At 43.0% G+C, this 25,889-nt stretch overlaps 2 protein-coding genes across 2 annotated transcripts in view; both read right to left on the bottom strand.

Moving 5' to 3' along the window:
* LOC139576735 (phosphatidylinositol 4,5-bisphosphate 5-phosphatase A-like) overlaps nucleotides 1–2,801 on the bottom strand; it is a 38,132-nt gene extending 35,331 nt beyond the window's left edge. The window contains exon 1 of the mRNA XM_071403138.1: nucleotides 2,254–2,801. The gene's annotated coding sequence lies outside the window, so the exon portion shown is untranslated. The remainder of the gene's footprint in view (nucleotides 1–2,253) is intronic.
* A 12,106-nt stretch (nucleotides 2,802–14,907) lies between these two features.
* The window catches only part of LOC139576744 (smoothelin-like), an 83,907-nt gene continuing 72,925 nt past the window's right edge, over nucleotides 14,908–25,889 (bottom strand). The window contains 12 exon segments of the mRNA XM_071403156.1: nucleotides 14,908–15,756; nucleotides 17,396–17,442; nucleotides 17,444–17,576; nucleotides 19,536–19,687; nucleotides 19,972–20,098; nucleotides 20,185–20,340; nucleotides 20,474–20,543; nucleotides 20,667–20,729; nucleotides 20,856–21,038; nucleotides 22,004–22,036; nucleotides 22,404–22,479; nucleotides 22,760–22,954. Coding sequence (XP_071259257.1) covers nucleotides 15,585–15,756; nucleotides 17,396–17,442; nucleotides 17,444–17,576; nucleotides 19,536–19,687; nucleotides 19,972–20,098; nucleotides 20,185–20,340; nucleotides 20,474–20,543; nucleotides 20,667–20,729; nucleotides 20,856–21,038; nucleotides 22,004–22,036; nucleotides 22,404–22,479; nucleotides 22,760–22,954 — 1,407 coding nt within the window. The 3' untranslated portion in view covers nucleotides 14,908–15,584.

Raw genomic sequence — 25,889 nt, forward strand, 5'->3', positions numbered from 1 at the left:
GCCATTCTGAGGTGATATCTTGACTTCAGTCTCATGTACTTTAGCCTAACACAGATCTCTTGGCAAGTTGAATTGTGTGCAACAACCATTGGTCCGCATGTTCTAAATTAAGTGACTGACTGAAGAGATGTATAAATGGATTTCTTCAGGAATCCAATCATCCAATGACTGAATGAGGCCAGTCGCTTGTGTGGCCTATTTCTGCTCCTATTTCAAGGGCATTGTGAGAGAAAAATTGAAGGTTGGTTTAATTTGGTGTTTCAGTCTCAGATCTTATCTCAGAGCATGTTTGTCTATGTGTCAGGTAGATAACAACAGAGAGAGTGCATCTGTGTGTTTTAACAACATGATTATAAATCATGACCAGTATATGGGTGTTGTGGCTATTTCAATCAAGAGTTAGACCATGTTAATTAGTGCAAATGTGTACAAACACGGATGCATGAGGGAACATCAGTCCAGTTGCACAAAGGATTTTTCCACCACTAGACATAACAATGAGGTTTTTATTATACAATCTCTATCCAGACTACTTGCTGAATGTTTATCCATAATGGGCTCGGTGGTCCGATTCCTGTATCGTAACCCCAACCTCTTGCTCCACTTCCTGAAGCTGTGTAACTCAATCAGATGCAAAAAGTAACATGAAAGAGAAGCAGAGTAGGGATAGATACCATGATTTCCGACAGTGGCATAATGATAGCACATAGTAGAGTGCCTATTGCAAACTGATTATACATAGGAGAAATTAATTGGACATAAAATTCATATTAGCATAATATGATTTGTACCACTCTTCTGAGTAAGACAACTGAATCTGATAATGTAAAGAAGAACACTGTCAATGTTTATTTGCATTATTCCTTGCATGTTAGGGTACTAGGGGGTAACTAGCCCCCCCAAAAAACAAAAAACAAAAACGTCTAATTGCCGACACAAAAAAGCAACGTTTGGAGAAAAAAATTGGTATGTGATTTAAGGTCATGCTTAGACAAATAAACTATAAAGGAAAATAAATGGCTACATTTTACACTTTTTTAGTTATTTCATGAAATGTTGTTTTTAGAAAAGGGGAGTTTTTTTTAAAGTACCAGGGTAACTGTACTTGTAAGTACCCCCTGTTACGCTCTCCCTGCCTCCTTCACTGTGTTTTTGTGCTTTTATTTGTAGATTGGGGACAGGTGGAGCTGATTGGGTTGTTAAGGTGACAAGTTGCACCTGGGTTTTGGATCTAGGAGATAAAAGTTCCTGGTGCCCAGTCCTGGCTCTCTCTCTCTCCACAAGCACCATTTTGTTTTGTGATCTGGTTGATTATGTTTTTGGATTAGGTGCACCCTTCAACACTTACACACATTTTACCTTCATCCATGCATCTCCATTACACCCCTCACATGCCTACTTTCACACTTCACAGGTTAGTTTTCCTTTGTAGTTTTACACTTTGTTAGTTATTTAAATAAATATTTTTGTTACTCCTTAACTGCCAACGTGTAGACTCCCTTGCTTGTCACCATCTAAAAGCCAGGTTGTGACACCCCCCATGGGTAGAAGATTAAGGGTTTCACACAAGTGTGTTAATATAATTTAATCCGTTTTATTTAGAAATTCTTTAGTAAGTAATACTTATAATAATACTAGTAGTGCTAGTAATACTAATAACTAGTAATACTAATAGTAATACTTATATAGTAATAATAATTTAAATATAATATGGGGGGAAATGGGGTTGCATATGTCACCATTAATATCCGCACTATGAGGAGATTTGATGTAAAGATCCTCTTTTTAACTCACCTGCACATTTATTTTATTTGTTTATTTTCTATACAATCCATTATGTACAATTACACTAAATATTATTTGAATAAATCAGGATTGAATCCCAGCAGTCTTTAAAATGACATTCAAGAGCAAAATATTTTGTGGGGGGGGCAGTTACCCCAGGGGGCTAGTTACCCCCTAGTACCCTACCATCAAGTGGGCTAGATTTGTTTTTTACTGTACAGCTTGTAGTGGTCATGGTTATGTTAGGTAATAACTCTGGATGTTACAGTGAGTCAGAGGACACCAGATTAAATACATTTAAACATCCGAAATAATATAATACGAACAAATATGAAAACATATGCACTCACTACTGTAAGTCACTCTGGATAACAGCGTCTGCTAAATGACTAAAATGTAAATGTCTAGGATTGGCGGCAGCATGCAATGACGTGTCTTTACTATAACACAGTTACAGAACTAAATTACCTGTTCAGTCAATATCACAGATGAACGGATGACAGGCGACGAGATAAACCCTCTGAATGAAGGATTGGTTAGTTAATGTAGAGTATAGCCTGATGCTTGTTCCTCTCCTGAGGATGAATAGGTCTGAGCTATTACTGTATTTACGCCTTGTCAGAGGATGAGGTTTAAATAGCCTTCCAGGTTACAATACTGTTATAATATCAGACCTGCCTGACGTTCTTCAAATGAAACCATCGGCATCACAGCGCGTTCCACACTGGCGATAGAGAGCAGGTGAGCTACCAAGTGAACTTTTGCAAGGTTCCAAATCCACGCTCACGAGAAAAAGATAGGCTACATTTCATAAACAAAGCAGGCGTACGTTCATATTCACCCGTTGCGCTTATCAGTTTATAGACTGAATGATAAAACAACCGTTACACGCCGAATGCAAGTACTGCGTCGATTAAACCGTTATTTCTTGGACTGTTTGGTAGCCTTTGCTCTTTAAATTGTGAATGTGAACACCCTTTCGGACGGTTCCGTACGCGAACGTCCACTACGACTACGCGTTGCTCTGTTGATGATGAGTAGCTACTCAGACAGCCTACAGTAGCGATTGTGGAGCTTTACCGCCGCACAGCGGTTAGATTTGTGAACTGGCTCTTTACAGAAATGGAACCGTGAAGGTTGCTCAATGTCGTGCAATTTGGCGAGGTGGAACGTGCGTCTTTGCACATCTTTACAATATTTTTATTTTATTTTTATTAACAATATAATAAATGTGCCTTGATACCTTTTATTTACAATGTATTACATTCAGTCCTATCCGTGTGCAAGGGCTAGTCTATACCCCTCTCAGGGGTCTGTATACCTAGGCTACAGGCCGCCCACTATCCTACACGTGCATCCATTCAAAGACTCCATGCGCGACGTATCCATATTTAAATGTCATATTGATACTAGAGCAGGTTTTGTTATGTCTCATGTGGCCTATTATGTAAACATGGGCCGAGTGTGGACTTCTTGTGTTTCTCAGTTAGGAGAGGCAGTAGGCTACACTTCAGTTCCCACGAACTACACAATAAAGAATTACCTCGGGCCGGAGCTACACCATCAAGCTCTTGATAATGAGGGAATAGAATGTCTCATTTAAAGCGACAGCATTATAATATTGCAAAATGTATTATCATTAAACATATGTTCACAATCTATTAAAATGACAATAACGTAAAATTATAGTGGAGTAGGCCTAGGCCATAATGGTCACAGAATACAAGCTCTGCTTTTCTACTGACAATACAGAGATAATTTGCAATGCAACAAGGAGACAGGCATTCATAATTGAAAATGATTAATTATTCATATTCATGAATAGGTTTACCCACTGTCTGTATGCATAAGCACTGTGTATATCCTATGACAAATAGCTATGAATCTTTGAGCTGAAATGACACTAAGTAGACTCCAGGTTTTTATTTTTATTTTACCCTTATTTAACTAGGCAAGTCAGTGAAGAACAAATTCTTATTTTCAATGACGGCCTAGGAACCTTTAAACCTTTAAAAACAGAATCCTAACGTCAGCATCAACACTAATGAAATTATCACTTTTAATGAGCTATAACCCACATATAACCTTGTTCTGAAGCTGTGATTACCAGCAACATTAAGTTACCAAGGCAACATCCCAGGGTTCCTGTCCACCACATAAGGCCTACTGTATGACTTCCTGAATGACAGTGTAAAACCTCTGTAAAATTCATGACCTTCCCCCATTTATTGTTGTGGATGAGTCTGGCTCAGTTCTATCCCCAATGTGGCCATGGGGCATAGCACCTGTATACTTTATTATTCTCACTTGTTTACCCACCAATTAGCTACTGTTTAAAGGTACAATCTGTCATTTCAACGGTACAATATGTCATTTCAACAGTCTGACCCACTTTTGTTTGGTAAAATGAGTGTAGTCAGTGGCACCTAGCGGCTGCTATGAGATGAGTTGAGCAATTTGCACATATAACTAAAGCGTACTTATTAGGGGGAGTGTTGGTTCCACCCCAGAGGACAGCGAAGGGTGCACATTCCCTGTTCACACCTTTTGACTGTGTTTATGAAAGTTTGTCGAACTTTGGGTAAGATAACTTTGGTTTCTGGTTCTGTGAATGTTATACCGCTTGCTAAAGTATATGACAGCCATCATGTAAAACAATGATTTGTGTTTCAGTGACATGATCAACGCTGTCTGCAAGATGTGGTATTGACACCGTTTTGTTGATTGTGTAGGCTGGGAAAGTATAGCCTACCAGCATTGCTTGTAACATTATAATGTGAATTGAGTCTATTTGATAATGTTGTGTATTTAATAAAGTATAAAAGTTTTGGTATTGCTATTTTGTAAATGAGCCGGGGTATAATTATGTTTGTATTTGTCAGAGCTTCAGAGAAGCCTTTGCTGCTCTTACTATCAGGTTTACTTTGTGTCCATTACATCAGGCTTTTCTTCAGAGAAAGCTATTTGATTGGAGAGCAGAGGCGAGTCCTATCCCAGTGGGCACAGACAATCAATTCAACATCTATTCCACGTTGGTTCAATGTAATTTTGTTAAAATTATGTGGAAACAACATTGATTCAACCAGTGTGTGCCCAGTGTGATGTATTCAAGTGGGTGCCTGCATGCTAATTACCACAAGTATGTTATCCACAAAAGTATTGCATCAGCGTGCTATCATATCAAGAGTGTTTAATCATCGTGTGTTCATCTTAAAGAGTGTGCATAATGCTTTATTTATCCCACCCTGCTCCCTGCTGCTAATGATTTGTGTGTTCTCCATGTATACAGTACATTCCGAAAGTATTCAGACCCCTTGACTTTTTCCACATTTAGTTATGTTACAGCCTTATTCTAAAATGTATTAAATTGTTTTCCCCCCTCATTAATCTAAACACAATACCGCATAATGACAAAGCAAAAACAGGTTTTTATAAATTTTCCTCCAGTCGTGACGCTTGGCATTCAGGTCAAAGAGTTCAATCTTGGTTTCATCAGACCAGAGAATCTTGTTTCTCATGGTCTGAGAGTCCTCTAGGTCCCTGTTGGCAAACTCCAAGCGGGCTGTCATGTGCTTTTTACTGAGGAGTGGCTTCCATCTGGCCACTCTACCATAAAGGCCTGATTGGTGGAGCGCCACTGTGTTCTTGGGGACCTTCAATGCTGCAGACATTTTTTGGTACCCTTCCCCAGATCTGTGCCTCGACACAATCCTGTCTTGGAACTCTACGGACAATTCCTTCGACATCATGGCTTGGTTTTTGCTCTGACATGTTCTATCTACTGTGGGACCTTATATATACAGGTGTTTGCCTTTCCAAATCATGTCCAATCAATGTAATTTACCACAGGTGGCATCCAATCAAGTTGTAGAAACACTGAGCTCACATCTGAGCTCAATTTGGAGTCTCATAGCAAAGGGTCTGAATACTTACATAAATAAGGTATTTCTGTTTATTATTTTAAATAAATGTGCAAACATTTCAAAAAAACAGTTTTTCATTTTGTCATTATGGGGTATTGTGTGTAGATTGCTGAGGAAAAAATGTATTTAATTAATTTTAGAATAAGGCTGTAACGTAAACAAAATGTGGAGGAAGTCAAGGGGTCTGAATACTTTCCGAATGCACTGTAAGTCTTGCCAGTGAGTGTGTGTGTGTGACCGTGGGATCTATGACTTGTATTTATTACTGTGTCTTATTCGTAATCAACCTTGGTCAACCTTGGTCCCCTCTAAAAGTGGTGTAGTAAAATGTACATGAGGAATTGAGCAACGGCTCTAGGCTACAATCTTTGTTACAGCCTTATTCTAAAATTTGTTAAATGTTATTTTTTTTACCTCATCAATCCACACACAATACCCCATAATGACAAAGCAAAAACAGGTTTTTAGAAATGTGTGCAAATGTATAAAAAATGTAAAACTGAAATATCACATTTACATAAGTATTCAGACCCTTTATTCAGTACAGCAGCGATAACAGCCTTGAATCTTCTTGGGTATGACGCTACAAGCTTGGCACACCTCTTTTTGGGGAGTTTCTCCCATTCTTCTCTGCAGATCATCTCAAGCTCTGTCGGGTTGGATGGGGAATGTTGCTGCACAGCTATTTTCAGGTCTCTCCAGAGATGTTCGATCGGTTTCAACTCTGGGCTCTGGCTGGGGCACTCAAAGGCATTCAGAGACTTTTCCCATTCTCCATTTTTCCCTCGATCCTGACTAGTCTACCAGTCCCTGCCGCTGAAAAACATACCCACAGCATGATGCTGCCACCACCATGCTTAACCGTAAGGATGGTGCCAGGTTTCCTCCAGATGTGACGCTTGGCATTCAGGCCAAAGACTTCAATCTTGGTTTCATCAGACCAGAGAATCTTGTTTCTCATGTTCTGAGAGTCCTTTAGGTGCCTTTTGTCAGACTTCAAGCGGGCTGTCATTTGCCTTTTACTGAGGAGTGGCTTCCGTCTGGCCACTCTACCACAAAGGCCTAATTGGCGGAGTGCTGCAGAGATGGTTGTCCTTCTGGAAGGTTCTCCCATCTCCACAGAGGAACTCTGGAGCTCTGTCAGAGTGACCATCAAGTTCTTGGTCACCTCCCTGACCAAGGCCCTTCTCCCCCAGTTTGGCCGGGCGGCCAGCTTCAGGAAGAGTCTTTGTAGTTCCAAACTTCTTCCATTTATGAATGATGGAGGCCACTGTGTTCTTGGGGACCTTCAATGCTGCAGACATTTTTGGTACCCTTCCCCAGATCTGTGCCTCGACACAATCCTGTCACGGAGCTCTAAGACAAATTCCTTCAACCTCGTGGCTTGGGTTTTGCTCTGACATGCACTGTCAACTGTGGAACGTTATATAGACAAGTGTGTGTCTTTCCAAATTATGTCCAATCGATTGAATTTATCAAGTTGAAGAAACATCTCAAGGATGATCAATGGAAACAGGATTCACCTGAGCTCAATTTCAAGTCTCATAGCAAAGGGTCTGAATACTTATGTAATCTGTTTTTGATTTTAAATACATTTGAAAAATGTCTAAAAACCTGTTTTCACTTTGTCATGATGGAGTATTGTGTGTAGATTGATAAGGGGGAAAAATTATTTAATCCTTTTTAGAATAAGGCTGTAACGTAACAAAATGTGGAAAAAGTCAAGGGGTCTGAATACTTTCCAAATGCACTGTAAATGTGCTATGTAGAACAAACATGCCACTCCAACATGTAGAATAAGGAATCACGGCAACTCTATTCATGGGATTTCTATCTGCAACGTTCAAAAACGTTTTGCAACTGAATGTGGCCCAGGAATGCGATTGACGTGGCAAAGGGTCCAGACTAGACAGTAGTTGAACATTAGCAGCACATTGTGTTTTTCAAGAGTACCTGCTGCAAGACCAAATGAGCAAGACAGTCTGCTCGGCACGAATCCGAATGAGCAAGACCATCTGCTCGGCACGAATCCGAATGAGCAAGACCGTCTGCTCTGCACGAATCTACTCGTCGCGCAGGAATCAAAGGAAATTATGTTTTTGTTCATTTTTGCCAGTTTACTTCACTGTGTGTCGGTTTATGATGTAGATCTGAAGAAACTGGATGGTCTCGCAGAAGCAAAGCTGGAGGTAGGATATCGTATGCAGTTGTGTTCATATATTCTAATCTATTATATGGTTATTGTAAACAAATTAAAAATTAAAAACAGCCCCAGACCATTATTCCTCCTCCACCAAACTTTACAGTTGGCACTATGCATAGGGGAGGGTAGCATTCTCCTGGCATCCGCCAAACCCAGATTTGTCTGTCCGACTGCGAGATGGTGAAGCGTGATTCATCACTCCAGAGAATACGTTTCCACTGCTCAAGAGTCCAATGGCGGCGAGCTTTACACTACTCCACCCAACATTGTATAGGTTTGTTGATTGATGTATTGCAAGTGCTGAAGGATTTGTAAAATGTATAGCGGTTTGCCCAAAAAAGCAGAGATACACTAATCATACACTCTTCTTCCCTCAGGTCAAAGCCTTTGTGATACAGGATATTCCTCTTTAGAATATTTTTCATTTTGGTGCTTGTGATGGCAGACGTGCAGAGATGTGGTAGGTAGGGGCTCTGCTGTGATATGGAAGCCATGCACTGGATAAGGTCTGGATTAACTTGTTGACCATGTTTATATCTGATTTAGCCACCTTAGAATAAATCATTAACAGCCTTTTCACTGATTTATAAACTACACTACATGACCAAAAGTATGTGGACACCTGTTCGTCGAACATCTCATTCCAAAATCATGGGATTTAATGTGGAGTTGGTCCCTCCTTTGCTGCTATAACAGCTTCCACTCTTCTGGGAAGGCTTTCCACTAGATGTTGTAACATTGCTGCGTGGACTTGCTTCCATTCAGCCACAAGAGTATTAATGGGTCGGCACTGATGTTGGGGCGATTAGGCCTGGCTCGCAATCAGCGTTTTAATTCATCCCAAAGGTGTTTGATGGGGTTGAGGTCAGGGCTCTGTGCAGGCCAGTCAAGTTCTTCCACACCGATAAACCATTTCTGTATTGACCTCGCTTTGTACACTGGGGCATTGTCATGCTGAAACAGGAAAGGGCCTTCCCCAAACTGCTGCTACAAAGTTGGAAGCACAGAATCGTCTAGCATGTCATTGTTTGCTTTAGCGTTAAGATTTCCCTTCAATGGAACTAAGGGGCCTAACCCGAACCATGAAAAACAGCCCAACCGTTATTCCTCCTCCAACAAACTTTACAGTTGGCACTATGCATTGGGGTAGGTAGCATTCTCCTGGCATACGCCAAACCCAGATTTGTCTGTCCGACTGCCAGATGGCGAAGCGTGATTCATCACTCCAGAGAACGCATTTTCCACTGCTCCAGAGTCCAATGGCAGCAAGCTTTACACCACTCCAACCAACACTTGTCATTGCGCATGGTGATCTTAGGCTTGTGTGCGGCTGTTCGACCATGGAAACCCATTTCATGAAGCTCCCGAAGAACAGTTCTTGTGCTGACACTTCAGGATCCCTGTCCTGTATGGATGTCCAAACCTCACATGAAACACCTTCCTACTACCTGAACAAAACTACCTTCCTACTACCTGAACAAAAATATAAACGCAACATGCAACAATTTCTAAGATTTTACTGAGTTACAGTTCATATAAGGAAATCAGCCAAATAAAATACATTCATTAGGCCCTAATCAATGGATTTCACATGACTGGGAATGCAAAAATGCATCTGTTGGTCACAGGTACCTTAAAAAAAGGTAGGAGCGTGGATCTGAAAACCAGTCAGTATCTGGTGTGACCATCATTTGCCTCATGCAGTGTGACACATCTCCTTCGCATAGAGTTGATCAGGCTGTTGATTGTGGCCTGTGGAATGTTGTCCCACACCTCTTCAATGGCTGTGGATAGTTGCTGGATATTGGTGGGAACTGGAACACGCTGTCGTACACGTTAATCTAGAGCATCCCAAACATGCCCAATGGGTGACATGTCTGGTGAGTATGCAGGCCATGGAAGAACTGGTACATTTTCAGCTTCCAGGAATTATGTACAACATGGGGCTGTGTGTTATCATGCTGAAACATGAGGTGAGGGCGGCGGATGAATGGCAAAACAATGGGCCTCGGGATCTCATCACGGTATCTCTTTGCATTCAAATTGCCATTGATAAAATGCAATTGTGTTCGTTGTCCATAGCTTATGCCTGCCCATACCATAACCCCACTGCCACTATGGGCACTCTGTTCACAACGTTGACATCAGCAAACCACTCGCCCACACGATGCCATACTGACACGCTGGCACGCTGGAGAAGTGTGTTTTTCACGGATGAATCCCAGTTTCAACTGTACAGGGCAGATGTCTGACATCTGCCCTGTACAGTTGAAACTGGGATTCATCCGTGAAAAACACACTTCTCCAGCGTGCCAGTGGCCATCGAAGGGGAGAATTTGCCCACTGAAGTCAGTTACGATACCGAACTGCAGTCAGGTCAAGACACTGGTGTGGGCGACGAGCACGCAGATGAGCTTCCCTGAGACGGTTTCTGACAGTTAGTGCAGAAATTCTTCACTTGTGCAAACCCACAGTTTCATCAGCTATCCGGGTGGGTGGTCTCAGATGATCCCGCAGGTGAAGAAGCTGGATGTGGAGGTCCTGGGCTGGCGTGGTTACATGTGGTATGCGGTTGTGAAGCCGGTTGGACGTACTGCCAAATTCTCTATAACGACATTGGATGCAGCTTATGGTAGAGAAATAAACATGAAATTCTCTGGCAGTAGCTCTGGTGGACATTCCTGCAGTCAGCATTCCAATTGCATGCTACCTCAAAACTTGAGACATCTGTGGCAACTGCACATTTTAGAGTGGCTTTTTATTGTCCCTAACACATGGTGCACCTGTGTAATGAACATGCAGCTTAATCAGCTTCTTGATATGCTACACCTGTCACGTGGATGGAATATCTTGGCAAATGAGAAATGCTCACTAGCATGGAGGTAAACCAATTTGTGCACAACTTTTGAGCGAAATAAGCTTTGTGTGTGCATGGAACATTCTGGGATCTTATATATATTCAGCTCATGAAACATGGGATCAACACTTTACATGCTGCGTTAATAGTTTTGCTCAGTATAGCTAGTCTGACAAGACAGCCGGCAGGGCACTAGGGCTTGAAGGAAGTTGTTCTGGACTGGGGTGTCAGAAGCCTGTCCACGGGCATTGCATTTCCCTGTTTGCCTTCTTTTTATGTTTGTGACCCCTGACCCATGCCACCCCAGCCATAACCTGGTAATGTAGCACATCCCTGGGGCCGAACCTGAGCTTGTCCTCCTTAACCACTACTACGAAGAGCTGGACATAAGTGAGCTGCTGAAACACCCTGAAGTTTTACTGCATCTTTATCACATCTCTGGTGTTAATACTTTTCTGTGCTGTTTGTAGGTTCTCACTAGTGAGTTATAATGGTTATAAAATATTTGTCATAGAGATGCAAGCATGTAAAGGGTGGGCCTACTATTGCACAGAAATTGTATGAAAACCCTATTTGTGCAATGATATATCTTGTGAAAGAATAGGGTATAGAGAGTTCTTGTGAGGATATGCGTCTCACCTGTATGACTGCCCTGTTCAGTGCATCGCCCTGTCTGACATGGCCTGCTCTGAGATCAGCGATCTGCTGGAGAAGTTGGGCTTCTACAAGAAGGCTCAGCCTGAGGATGAGGTCCCAGTGGAGTTCTGCTTCTCCCCCGCCAAGAACAGCCCCTTCAAAGGCACCCCCAAGTCCCAGTCCTCCCCCTCAGCCCCCACAGACAACGCTTCCTCAGAGTCCGACGGAGAGGCCAAACACTCTGACCTATAACCCTCACAGCAGTAAAGAGGAGTGTGGACCTGGACAGACAGGGCTACTCTCCCCCAGGTCTGGTCCAAGACCAGTTTGTTTCTGCATCTCATAACAGAAATGTTTTGGATCAGAATGACAAGCAGGTCCTGGATTTGCACTTGGGGGAACAGTCTCTGTAGCATCAGCAAAGGTTTTGAAGGTCACACTAAAATTGCATGTACATTTTTTTCTGCTGTTTGTCCATTTATTTCTGGTGATGTGTTGGTTTACCACAAAGTGTCAAGTATGGGGTCTCTCTGCTGATCTCGTGTGTAAAATGATTTCCTGTACACTGTGGAACTGAATGACGCCTCTAGCTGTAAAATCTCCTGATTGGCTTGGGGCTGATGTAACGTGTCCTGGTGTGTGGGGCTTAGGCACAAGGGGATTAAAGTGAAGGGGATGACAAATAGTTGTAAAAGAAAAATGTTTACAGTAACAGACAATTTAAAGACAAACAATCAACAACAAATATTTTGTGTTAAATTGGTTTTAATTGTTAATTTACATTTAATTGTGGAGTACAAATGAATTTATAAAGCCCTTTTTACATCAGCAGATGTCACAAAGATCTTATACAGAAACCCAGCCTAAAACCCCAAATAGCAAGCAATGCAGATGTAGAAGCACAGTGGCTAGGAAAAACTCCCTTGAAAGGCAGGAACCTCGGAAGAAACCTAGAGAGGAACCAGGCTCTGAGGGGTGGCCAGTACTCTTCTACAAAAACAAGGAATTATAACAATGTGTCCAAGCATGTACAGTGCATTCACATTTTGTTACGTTACACCCTTATTCTAAAATATATGAAATCTACACACAATACCCCATAATGACAAAGCAAAAACAGGTTTATAGAAATTTCTGCAAATTTATTCAGACCCTTTACTCAGTACTTTGTTGAAGCACCTTTGGCAGCGATTACAGCCTTGAGTCTTCTTTGGTATGACGCTACAAGCATAACACACCTGTATTTGGGGAGTTTCTCCCATTCTTCTCTGCAGATCCGCTCAAGCTCGGTCAGGTTGGACGGGGAGAATCGCTGCACAGCTATTTTCAGGTCTCTCCAGAGATGTTTGACTGGGTTCAAGTCTGGGCTCTGGCTGGGCCACTCATTCAGAGACTTGTCCCGAAGCCACTACTGCGTTGTCTTGGCTGTGTGCTTAGGGTTGTTGTCCTGTTGGAAGGTGAACCTTCGCCCTAGTCTGAGGTCCTGAGCGCTCTGGAGCAGGTTTTCATCAAGGATCTCTTTGTACTTTGCTCAGTTCATCTTTCCCTCGATCCTGACATTTCAAGGATGATCAATGGAAACAGGATGCACCTGAGCTCAATTTCGAGTCTCATAGCAAAAGATCTGAATACTTATGTTTCTTCTTTTTATACATTTGCTAAAATTTCTACCAACCTGTTTTCGCTTTGTCATTATGGGGTATTGTGTGTAGATTGCTGAGGATTTGTATTTATTTAATCAATTTTAGAATAAGGCTGTAACATAACAAAATGTGGGAAAAGTGAAGGGGTCTGAATACTTTCTGAATGCACTGCATGTACAGTACAGGATTCACTAGTTTGAGAAAGCTCTCTCTGGTTGCCAAATTGGCAGGAGCGGAATATCGAAAAAGTGTAACTTTCTCAAGTCTCAATTACAGATAACAAAGCAGTTAATTACATCAAAACCAGTTCTAAATCTAACTGAAAAGTATTACAATTCTTGATAAATAAATCATAATATATAATGGAATATATATATTTTTTTTCTTCACTTGAGTTCAGAAAATATACATTGGAAATAAAGTACATTTAGCCTTTATCAGTAATACTCTCCTGTTCATCGGTCATAGAATCAACTGAGCTGAAAGCCAGCCTTCATTGGGCCAAAGGATGTAGAGAAGAGAAGTTGGCCTCGCCAACAAACCTTTCATATTCAATCAAATAATTACATTACCATAAACTTTGTTCTGGCTATAGGTTTGATTCATAGAAAAGAAACACTCATGAAACAAAACTTCAAAGCATATGGTGCTGGCAGTGTGAATGTGATACCATTGTGAAGCTGGCAAAAATAACTAAGCACTTCCAGGTCACGGATTTTGAGTCCTGTCCTGTATACTTTGTATATTAATAATTAGGGAGAAAATTATGGAAAATGTGCACAATTATCAATATATTTTATACATTATCAAACAAATAATTATTTTAATTATTTCTATGATATGTCTTTTTTTTCAGGCGTAAATGGTCAACAATGTTTTTTTGTGTATGTTCTATAATTTATTGGACTGTACAAAATGTTCTGTACATTGTGCCACAGTAAAAGGGGTGTCCATTCTACTCAAGAGCACTTCTAGTTTCCAAATCCACAGAGTTTACACCCCAGTTATCGCTGCTAATTTTGTGGCCCTTAAAGCCCCCATGCAGTCTTTTTAATTGTATTTTTAAATCATTACTCTGTCTAATAAATCAGTCTGTGTGTTTATTTAAAGAAAATAACTCAAAAACATTTTTTATAATTTATTTCCCTGCGCCTATTTTGGCCATTGGAATGCTCAGTCTGATCGTATGGGCGTTGGGAAACTATTTTCCTTTTTTTTATTTTTTATATTGTTAAACAAAATAAAAAAATGTTATTAGGAAAGAAAATGTCCTAATAAAATGTTACGAGGTTCGACAATTTGTATTATTTTTCTACCATCTTCATTGCTGGACTTTTATTTTGAAGGGAAATCGTTGAGGTCACAGCCTTATTCTTGCTGGCATCTCAAACATGAATGTGACAACCCTATGCTGATTCTTTTGATGACCCAATGTAACAAACTGAGGTAAGGACAGGGAGAAAAGCTGAAATAAAGACATGATAATCTAGAAACAACACCAATGTGTGATTTTACCTGTTTGAGAAGCACTTGGGAACCTACTTTTCAACACGGGTGTTTCTCCACTCTGACCAAAATTATGTAAATATGAGTGGTGTAAATACACAATTAATTATAGTTACACAACTACTTTCATAACATTTCAGTATTAGAAAAAGGCTATTACAACCTAGTCTGGCTTTAACGTCATCTGGTTTTGTAGATTCAGATATGGTTCTTACCCAGCATAGGGCTGTACAAACAGATCCACCAATGTCATAATGCTAACTACTATATAACACAATGACTGAATAACATCCCTCCATACCAGTGCTTATGAATAAACTTAAATAGTAATAATGATAATTATTAACAACAAAATAGGAATAATAAGGACTATTTAAAACAATTCAAGTAGATGTGTTTTAAAAAGCAAGCAGATTTGTTAACACCTTAAACAGAACCAGAGTGGGGACTGAAGGAATATAAAACAGATGCATATTATTTTTCTTCATCATCACCAACAGCTTGAGTAACATCTTACAATTATCACAGAAAAAAAAATGTAGGCATTAAGGTGAGTGAGTACAATAAAATGCATATTTTTCTCATGTTCATTTCATGCAGGGTTTTGTTGGTGCCATAAACCTAGGACTTCCAAAGCATGAATAGAATTGCCTACTGATGGACTACAACTACATTTCAGTATAACGTATCAATTAAAGCTTAAAAAGATTCTCTATAATGAAAACGTTGGAGTTTTCCTTTGGGAAGGTTCGCACAGCCTGAACAAATGTGTGTCCAGAGGAGGGGAATTTCTGTCTGACATGCCACCACTGTCAACAAAGATAATCATCAGAGATAGACACTCCTACACAAACACTCTTCTGTCGTTGGCCATCAGAGATGTGCAAATCAGTAACACCCCTCACTCAGAGTCTGGGCTGCTGTCAGCCTGTTGGGACAGGGGTGGTGTTGAGGGACAGGGCTCAGGAGGACAGGAGGGGTACAGTATAGTGGTGTGATGGGAGAGGACACACTGTGAGCTCAGGGGCAGATCAGAAGTCGGTGGCCTGGAGTTTGGCAAAGGCCTTGGCGAGATTCATCTCGTGCCTGCGCAGGTGGTTGACCAGTGACTGCACGTAGGTGAACACACACTTGGAGTCAGGCTTCCTCCCCATGATCATCATGTCCTCCACCTCCAGTAGGGGCATGCAGTTGGCACATTCCCTAAGGAACGGAGATGGAGAGATGGTGAGATGGAGAAAGGGAAAGGTGGGGAGATGGCGAAAGAGAGAGATGAACAGAGTGATGTTAAGGATAAAATATGACATTCTCTCCACAAACACCGCTCTCACAAAAGCTTTTTTATCCACCCAACCTAACCAGGCAAGAGGGAGACACTACAAAGTATTTGTTCCAAACATATTCTGCCATTTGGTAAACCAAATAATCTATGTGCAATGCATGCATATAACCACATGGAGGCACACTTGACTACTAAATCCTAAAAGTACTGTAGTTGACTGACAAAGACAACAGTGTGGCAGTGTGAGCTGCCCAACCAGGAGCGCAGAGCAGGAGGAGAGGGAGAGCTCTGGGAAACAGCTGCAAGGTGGGAGGGAGTCAGAGAGAGCACAGCTACTATACCAGCAGATAGTAACCTAGCCCCTCAAAGACAAACACAAATGTCAACCCTGTAAAACTCGGTATGAAGTTTTTCTTTGTTGTGTTCGATACTAAGGAGATAAGTCTATTTATGTCATTCAGCGATGGCTGATATAAACTGACCGGGCTTTATACACTTCAAGTAGAAAAACATCAGTAATTCTGAAGTCACTAAATGAGGGGAGATGATACACATGCTTCACACAGCACAGGTCTGACATCTCTTTTTCCTCTCCACTTTGTTTCCAATCTCTGTTTCCACTCCAGTGTTGTGTTGCGGCAGCTCCTTTTAAAGTGTGGAGCTGCAGATGGGGTGTGCTGATGGCTGGCCCTCTGCCTGGCTGGAGCCTGGAACCTGGCTCTGACTGCAGTCACACACTCACAGTCCATGTTTGGGCCTCTGGACCCCAGCACTGGCACACAGGGCGGAGAAAACTGAGCTCTGACCTACACTAAGAGTACGCTTCCTAAAACTTCATATGACTTCCTGCAGGATAATGATCTTGATTGTATTAATGGATGGCTCACTCTTCTCCTGTCTGACTTCACCATCATAATATGATGGAACTGGTGGCACTGTTGTTGATCCTGCCCCCCCGACAACACGCACTCCTACACCCACAGTCACACACTGGGAGAATCTCAATTGGATTTGTTCAATTCCTCACGTCCTCTTCTCTGTCCTCGCCTCCTTTTGAAAAAGGTCAGTGGTAATCGAGGATAGGAGTCATCGAGGAGAGGAAACGTGGAAACAAATGCTCATGTATGAAATAAGACTCTCCTTCGCAACTAGCTGGTCATCAGGCAAATGTCATGTGTAAAGTGGTAAAAATACATTTAGCTAGTTGTGCTAGACATTTTATGGATAAATGTATAAGTAGCGTATTGTTTCAAATGTGTGTATGTTTTTATTCTCAGAGTAAACAACAGCTGATTCAAGGGTTTGAGGGAAAAACTCTGGTATCCTCCGCTGGATGAGGCAATCTAGGAGATGAGGAAACTCCTCGGTTAACCAATTAATGAATTATCCTACATATGGCAACCACTTATTGGTTTCTGGGTCATGGCGGAGAAGAGGACGGAGGATAGGAGTAGAGTATAGACTTTCCCTCAATTGAGAATCTCCCACTCACACCAATCCCACCCCATAAACCCCCAGCACCAGCGTGAGGTTCCTCCGTGGGCCTGTTCCCTCTCTCACCATGAGTGCATTTGGGGTCCTAGGGGTGTGACTCTAGGAGGAGTTTTTGGTTTTAACCAGGCCCTTGGTCACCAGGCCCCTGTAGAACTCCTGCAGGTACGTGTACACACACTTCCAATCTGGCTCACGCATCCGCACCATGTCCTCTACGTCCAACAGCTCGGGACAGTCAGCCAGCTTCCTGCACCCGCACCCCAGAGAGGGAGCAGGGGGAGAGAGGGGGGGTGAGGTAGGGGGAGAGAAAGAGAAGAGGGAGGAAAGCCGAAAATAGAGAAAATACAAATATATGAAAAGTGAACAGGTAGAAGTAAAGTGAGGGAGACAGAAGGAAGGAGGATGAGAGAGTGAGCAGTGAGCAGCCAAATGAGAGGAATAGCCAGGGTGTGGAGAGAGGGAGAGAGAAGACACAAAAACACACCATAACATTACATTCCCTGTGTTGACAAACATATCCATGAGTTGACATGCTTCATGAACAACATGACAAATATGTGCACACACGCAGACACAACAAAATGGCAAATGAAGCGTCAGGCGACGTCCATTTTGCCTTTTTGTTTGTTTTGTTCTATTTTTCTGTGCACTGAGACAAAAGACTTGGGCATGGGGTTATAGAGACATCAACGGTAGAACATTGGCTTTGTTTTGTCCAGTACAAAAACAAGAGACAAGGAAAAAACAAGAAGAATCCTACACTGACATAAAGACATGGACCACAGGGTGAACCTAGAAGAGAAACACACTGGTGGTGCACAGGGTGGTGTGTTTGTGTTGGAGGGGTGTGAGAGAGGGTTCCAGATGAGGCACAGTGGCGGGGGGGTGAGGTTGGTAAGGGAGTGACAGTGCAGCACAGTGGCAAAGAGGGGGTTGGGGGTCTAGCTAGGAGGAAAACGTGTTTGACAATCCGGTGTTTACGTCATCATGGTCCTCGTCATGAGCAGCATCATCACAGTGGCTCTAAGGACAGGTGAACACAGCAGACACTGGTGGGTGACAGGACAGAGGTCGGCAGTACATGACCTCATCAAAAGAGGAGATGACAGAGGTGGAGTGAGGAAGAGGAGGAGGAGGAGAGGGACAGATTAAAGGAGAGAGGGAAGGAGAGGGGTCTGGGAGGAAGTTACTCGAGTGCTCTTCCTGTACTGTAGTAACCTGGTGGTTGTTGTTTGGGGAGGGGTCAGTCTCAGGAGTTTCCTGGTTTAGATCAGGGTTGGTGGATGGAGGGTCACATCACACAGCGGTTACTGAGGAGAACGTCTCTGAGAGGAGAGAGTGGATGGAGAGTGGAGGTTTAAAGGTACAGGAGATAGTAGTAGTAGTAGTAGTAGTAGTAGTGGTAACAGATCCAGGAGCTGACTGTACAGACATGAGAGAGAAGAGGGATAAAACAAAAGAGCACTGGGCCCAGGCCCACCCCAACCCTCTTACTGTAGGGCCTCTGGAAACAGTGAGTTGAGTCCAATAGCTGAATCCAAAGGCTGTATCCTGTGGATTCACATTCTTTTCCTTCCTCAGGCAGGCATTCTTACTGTACATGAATGGGTAGTTAGGTGGTAGTTAGGTGGTATTAAGGCTAAGAGATGATGGTGAGAACCCAGAGGTCCTGTCCTGCTGAGCCTGAGGAATCCATAGACTGGCAGCTCAGTGTTGATTTTACAGAGGTCAAACAAACATACCCAATAGAGGGATCATATCTGTTCAGAGAAAGAGGAGTATGGGGGTCTGGGGCAGAGAAAGAGGAGTGTGGGGGTCTGGGGCAGAGAAAGAGGAGTGTGGGGGTCTGGGGCAGAGAAAGAGGAGTGTGGGGGTCTGGGGCAGAGAAAGGCGAGGGAAGTTCTGGTTCTCAAGATGTTTGACGGATTTTGAGTTCAATTGGGGGGACAGCTAGACAGCTACAGTGGATCTAATTTCCCATGTACAGAACCTTGGGGTGGTCAGACGATTGATGGTCTTTGGGACGAAGGATGGTTCACTCAGACCCTGGTCCATTCTGCTGTAAATGGCCATGGAACAACTCCAAGAGTGAAGCTTCCATTTAACCCAGGGCTGAAGTTCTGGCTGCATGTCATACTTCATCACATTCAGTACGTCTATGAGCGCACGCATGATGTACAGTTTACAAGTGTATGTGTGTACTCACTCTGCAGTGCTGAAGGCCACCTCAAAGTTGTGTCTGCGGTTGGCAGCGGTGAGAGAGGAGTAGTCAAAGGCCTCTGGGAAGAAGTTATGGACCAGGGCACAGAACGCCATGCCATCACTCCAACTGGACGAGAAGTTCTGGATGTCCACATTCTGCAGGAGGAAAGAAGAAGAAGAGGAGAGGAATACTATATTCAATCACAAAGCATTAACCAATACTTCCAAATGTCATTAGTCACCTCATAGACTAGACTCAAGAGTATGTGAGAGAACACAGCACTGCTGACAGAGAAGACATGGTGGCAGGTTTTGATTGCAGTAGAGGGGTTATATAAAGGCCTAAGCCTCATAGCAGGATGAGCTAGTGTGAAGTGTGAATGCCTCAGATCTTTAAGGAGACTGGACACTCAGCATAGTGCCATGGTGGGTTGACTCACCTCGTATGAGCGTGTCTTGGCGCGGCACCAGTCCAGCAGCATCTGTTTGATGGAGTTGGCATTGGGCACCACACAGCTAGCGGAGCGCTGGACCATGTTCACCTTGGCAACCGCTTTATTCCCTGGACTGAAGAAGGGGGATTGGTTTATGTTAGTATAGACCTGTTTAAACTCTTCTCATTCTTTGCTATTCTCAGTTCTTTCTATCCTTACCCTCCGCTCTCCTTCTCCAACTTCTCGATCATGGCTTTGCGGGACTGTGCGGCGGACGTCTTGGGCAGACTCTGGGCTCTCATCAGCTCCTTACGCTTCTCTGCCTGCCGGCGCTCCGCAGCACGGGACGCCGAGTCATCCTCACGGTCAAACACACTGATGGAGGAAGATAGAGAAGGGGTAAATTACAGTTCAACACAATGTCCGTTAATCCTATAGGGGTTGCAGAGGAGGAGGGTTTAGGCACAGAATTCAATACAGCACAGTATTATATGGGTTCAGTTCTCACCTGCCCACTTTCCTGGCAGAGCTGGAAGAGGTAGACGAGTAGCTGTAGGACTTCGACTGAACTGTCCCCACTAGAGAACACAGGGAGGTGGTGGTGGTGGTGAGATCACACAACACCATATATGGATGAGAACAGATAGCAATCAAATGATGATGATGATTTAAATGAGGAGGAAGATGCATTGATGACTCACTGTCTGTTTTCTTCACATAACTGGCCTCCATGATGGTGCTGTGAGCTGTCCTGCTGCCATCCCCTAGACACACAAACACACACATTAGAACCATTTCAACTGACCTGGGAAGATCATGCAGGAGCTAGTGTACTGCCCAAATGTATCAGCCATGTTGTCAGCCTAAGACATGGTGTATGATTGGCCTACCAGACTGGGCGAAGTGGTTTGTCTTGGTGACTTGGCTGAGGGTGGAGCCATCAGCTGACTTCTCCACCTTCCTCATCACGACCTCTTCAGCTCCTCCTCCTCCCGTACGACCCTTCTGAGCGCGCTCTTCTCTCTGCTGCCGAAGCTCCACAAGACGAACCTCTCTCTCCTTTTCTCTCTGGTCTGAGATAGAGGAGAGGAGGGATGGCAGGAGGAAAAGGTCAGTGGAAAAAGAGGGAGAAGAGGCACTCAACAAGTTGACAGCATCTCATCTGCTACAAAGCCAAACTAAACATGGGTTGAATGTTTGCGGCGGTACATTTCAAGATTCTTTCCAAAGCACCATCAAATGCCTTGGAACACAAACAGCCACCCACAGGTGAAAGACAAACAGAAGCAACCCCAGGCTGTGCTGTGGTGGGGCATGTGCTGAACAAACATCAAAGAGTGCAAACAGAGACCCTGAACGTCACGTCAGACCAGTGAGACACTGGCATAGAAAGGCTACTGAACACTGTCCAACACTACTGTTACCCGATGCCTGGGAGCTCTAGCAGTCTTACCTGTCCATATACCTTCCTAATCCCCAGAGACACAGTTAAGCGCTCATTATAATGGAACTAAATACCTCCGGTCTCTCACTTACTGTTTCAACAGATTGGCTAGGGTTAAGGGTAATACAGGGATGAACTGGGTGGCTAGCTACGTCTCTGATACAGAGTTCCGAGTCCTGTCTGGAGTCTCAACAAACAGTCAGCACTTTGCACCCAGCCATCCATATGTGGAACAACATGAGGTGTGTTTGCCCTGAGACAGTCAGTGAATCATAAAGTCCCGCATCATCCTGATAGATCACATATGGCACTGTGGTGAGTGCTGGGTAGTCACTCCAACATCTACAGAAAACATGAAGACTCATGCGTTCCCTCATCGTCCACCATACAGGTTCCGCATGTTCATGGTTGCTGCTGGTCAGTTCATGATCAATGTGTATCATTGAGAAAACTCAAGTGACAAGCTCGAAACAGCACTGGTGGGACAGTATGGTTGACAATGAGGGGATACAGCCAAGTGGGACATTGATAAATGACTAACACGGATGCATATACTGTATTAACATAGTCCGCAAACACACAGGATGTTCCTACCTATTTCCTCCTGTGTACATCCCAGTACGGCCTCTGAGAGCAGGATGGGAGAATGTGAAAATAAGATCCGAAAATAAGGATGGAAAATGGCGAGAGATGAGGCAGGTACATAATGCAGACTAGATTTGATGAAGGTCAAACTACCAGCAGAAAGACCCAGCAGTTAATATCATAATTAAAATAAGACAACGATGGAGAAAAGACAACAGCTACAAATATGAAACCAGAGGGGGAAAATAACACAGAGATGGATAAGGAAGAAAAAAAAGGAGGTAAATAAAGAAATGAGGTTGAGGTATAGAGTGGTCAAGTAAGTACAGAGAGTGAAAAATGGAAAGGTGTTAGAGGTTGGAGAGAGGGAAGGGACACGAGGTTGGTTAGTCTGGCTGTGGTCTCTCACCTCTCTTCCTCTTACGCAGATCTCTCATGGCTTGTCGGATCATCTTCCTCTCCTCAAAGTCCCTGGACTCATCCAGCTGTCGGAAAGAACAGGACAGACGGAAGGAATGAGAGGTGTCGGTCTTCAGACAAACTCAGTCATATAGCTCCAAATACACACAGAGTGTAGTGTACACACACAGACCCACAGACACACACTGAAATGTAAAGGTATGACTTTCCCAAATATAAGTTCTCTCAGCAGATCAGATTAAACTCTTCACTAATACACAAAAACAACAACACCACATTGCAACACATTTACGTTTGAGGATTTGAGGACTGTAAGCATGTGTGATATGGGGGAGGGGGAGGTACCATTTTATCCAGGAGCTCCTCGTCGTCGATGGCGGCCAGCTGTTCTGCAGTCAGTTTTCCGGAGCGTTCTTCGACTTTGGCCCGAGCTGCAGAAGAGCCGTTGGGTACAGTAGCCGGGGCCTGACAGCATGCCACCTGCACCGAGGGCTCCACTGCAAACACTGGCTCTGAGGCCATCACAGGCTCTGTCTCCATCTACACCGACAGATAGAGAGAAAGGGCGAGGGAATGATGGGTTATTTTCAGGTTATACAGCTTTTTAAATCAGGATTGGTATCCATTTTAGACTGTGAGTGTTAATAATGTTTTATCCTCAGCTGAGGGTCAATGTTAGTGGCAGCACAGACATAAACAGATACAAAAGGTGGTCGATCATACTCAAAGACCATTCTCCAGCTGGTGAGAAACCATGGGACCAGGACACACAAGGCCAGGGGAGGGACAGAAAAGGGAGGCTTCTGATCCGTCAACCCCTACAGCTGTGTTTACAGAAAAGACACAGAGGCTTGCTGACATTTAGGATGGAATGAGCACTGGAGGATTTCAGGAAAACTTCCTGGAACTTTTGGAGGTGGGAGGGGGAGCATGTACACCAGGGATCAACTAGACTCAGCCGCGGGATGATTTGTTCTTGACTGGATGGTCGGGGAGCCGGAACATAATTATAAATAAGTTGTAGGCTGCAAATTGACCGCAAGAAGGCCAAACAGATAATATTTGACTAAAACATAACCATTTCAAACCTTGTTTACATTTGTATTTGATCACGTGTCTATGCGTGGTAATACTTCGGAACAGATTTCCAAAATTAAATCACTTGAAGTTGATTTCCTGGTGTTTTATACTTGCAACAATGAAAAAGAAGGACATTTGAGGACTTGTGAGAAATCTGTTTCTCAAACTAGACACTCTAATGTACTTGTCCTCTTGCTCAGTTGTGCACCGGGGCCTCCCACTCCTCTTCCTATTCTGGTTAGAGACAGTTTGCGTTGTTCTGTAAAGGGAGTAGTACACAGCGTTGTACGAGATCTTCAGTTTCTTGGCAATTTCTTGCATGGAATAGCCTTCATTTCTCAGAACATGAATAGACTGACGAGTTTCAGAAGAAAGTTATTTGTTTCCCGTCATTTTGAGCATGTAATCGAACCCACAAAAGCTGACGCTCCAGATACTCAACTAGTCTAAAGGCCAGTTTTATTGCCTCTTTAAATCAGAACAACAGTTTTCAGCTGTGCTAACATAATTGCAAAAGGGTTTTCTAATGATCAATTAGCCTTATAAAATGATAAACTTGGATTAGCTAACACAACATACCATTGGAACACAGGAGTGATGGTTGCTGATAATGGGCAGCTGTACGCTTATGTAGATATTCCATAAAAAATCAGCCATTTCCAGCAACAATAGTCATTTACAACATTAACAATGTCTACCCTGTATTTCTGATCAATTTTATGTTATTTTAATTGACAAAAAATGTGCATTTCTTTCAAAAACAAGGACATTTCTAAGTGACCCCAAACTTTTGAACGGTAGTACACACACAGACTTAATCTAAAATTATTATTTTTTTTAAATCCTCAGCAATCTACACACAATACCCCATAATGACAAAGCGAAAACAGGTTTTTAGATTTTTTAGAAAATGTATTAAAAAAAAACAGAAAAAAAAGTTCAGACCCTTTGCTATGAGACTTGAAATTGAGCTCAGATGCATCCTGTTTCCATTGATCATCCTTGAGATGCTCCTACAACTTCATTGGAGTCCACCTGTGGAAAATTCTATTCATTGGACATGATTTGGTAAGGCTGTCCTGTCTATATAAGGTCCCACAGTTGACCGTGCAAGTCAGAGCAAAAACCAAGCCATGAGGTCGAAGGCATTCTCTGTAGAGCTCAGAAACAGGATTGTGGCGAGGCACAGATCTGGGGAAGGGTACCAAAACATTTCCGCAGTATTGAATGTCCCCTATCGTCTAGAATAGGCTTTCTATTTCACAACAAAGCCTCCTTCACTCACGCCGCCAAACATACCCTCGTAAAACTGACTATCCTGCCGATCCTCAACTTTGGCGATGTCATCTACAAAATAGCTTCCAATACTCTACTCAGCAAACTGGATGCAGTCTATCACAGTGCCATCCGTTTTGTTACCAAATCACCTTATACCACCCACCACTGCGACCTGTATGCTCTAGTCGGCTGGCCCTCGCTACATATTCGTCGCCAGACCCACTGGCTCCAGGTCATCTATAAGTCTATGCTAGGTAAAGCTCCGCCTTATCTCAGTTCACTGGTCACAATAACAACACCCACCCGTAGCACACGTTCCAGCAGGTATATCTCACTAATCCTCCCCAAAGCCAATACCTCATTTGGCCGTCTTTCCTTCCAGTTCTCTGCTGCCAGTGACTGGAACGAATTGCAAAAATCACTGAACCTGGAGACTTTTATTTCCCTCACCAACTTTAAACATCAGCTATCTGAGCAGCTAACCGATCGATAGCTGCAGCTGTACATAGTCCATCTGTAAATAGCCCACCCAATCTACCTACCTCATCCCCATACTGTTTTTATTTACCTTTCTGCTCTTTTGCACACCAGTATCTCTACTTGCACATCACCATCTGCTCATTTATCACTCCAGTGTTAATCTGCTAAATTGTAATTCTTCACTACTATGGCCTATTTATTGCCTACCTCCTCATGCCTTTTGCACACACTGTATATATACATTATTTTTTTCTACTGTGTCATTGACTTGTTTATTGTGTTATTGGCTTGTTTATTGTTTGTTCCATGTGTAACTCTGTGTTGTTGTCTGTGTCACACTGCTTTGCTTTATCTTGGCCAGGTCGCAGTTGTAAATGAGAACTTGTTCTCAACTAGCCGACCTGGTTAAATAAAGGTGAAATAAAAAAATAAAGAAGGTCCCCCAGAACACAGAGGCCTCCATCATTCTTTAATAGAAGAAGTTAGGAACCACCAAGACTCTTCCTAGAGCTGGCCGCCCGGCCAAACTGAGCAATCGGGGAAGAAGGGCCTTGGTCAGGGAGGTGAACAAGAACCCGATGGTCACCATCTGTGGAGATGGGAGAACCTTTCAGAAGAACAACCATCTCTGCAGCAC

This window comes from Salvelinus alpinus, chromosome 5 (genome assembly GCF_045679555.1).
Source record: "Salvelinus alpinus chromosome 5, SLU_Salpinus.1, whole genome shotgun sequence".
In the NCBI taxonomy this organism is placed as follows: domain Eukaryota; kingdom Metazoa; phylum Chordata; class Actinopteri; order Salmoniformes; family Salmonidae; genus Salvelinus; species Salvelinus alpinus.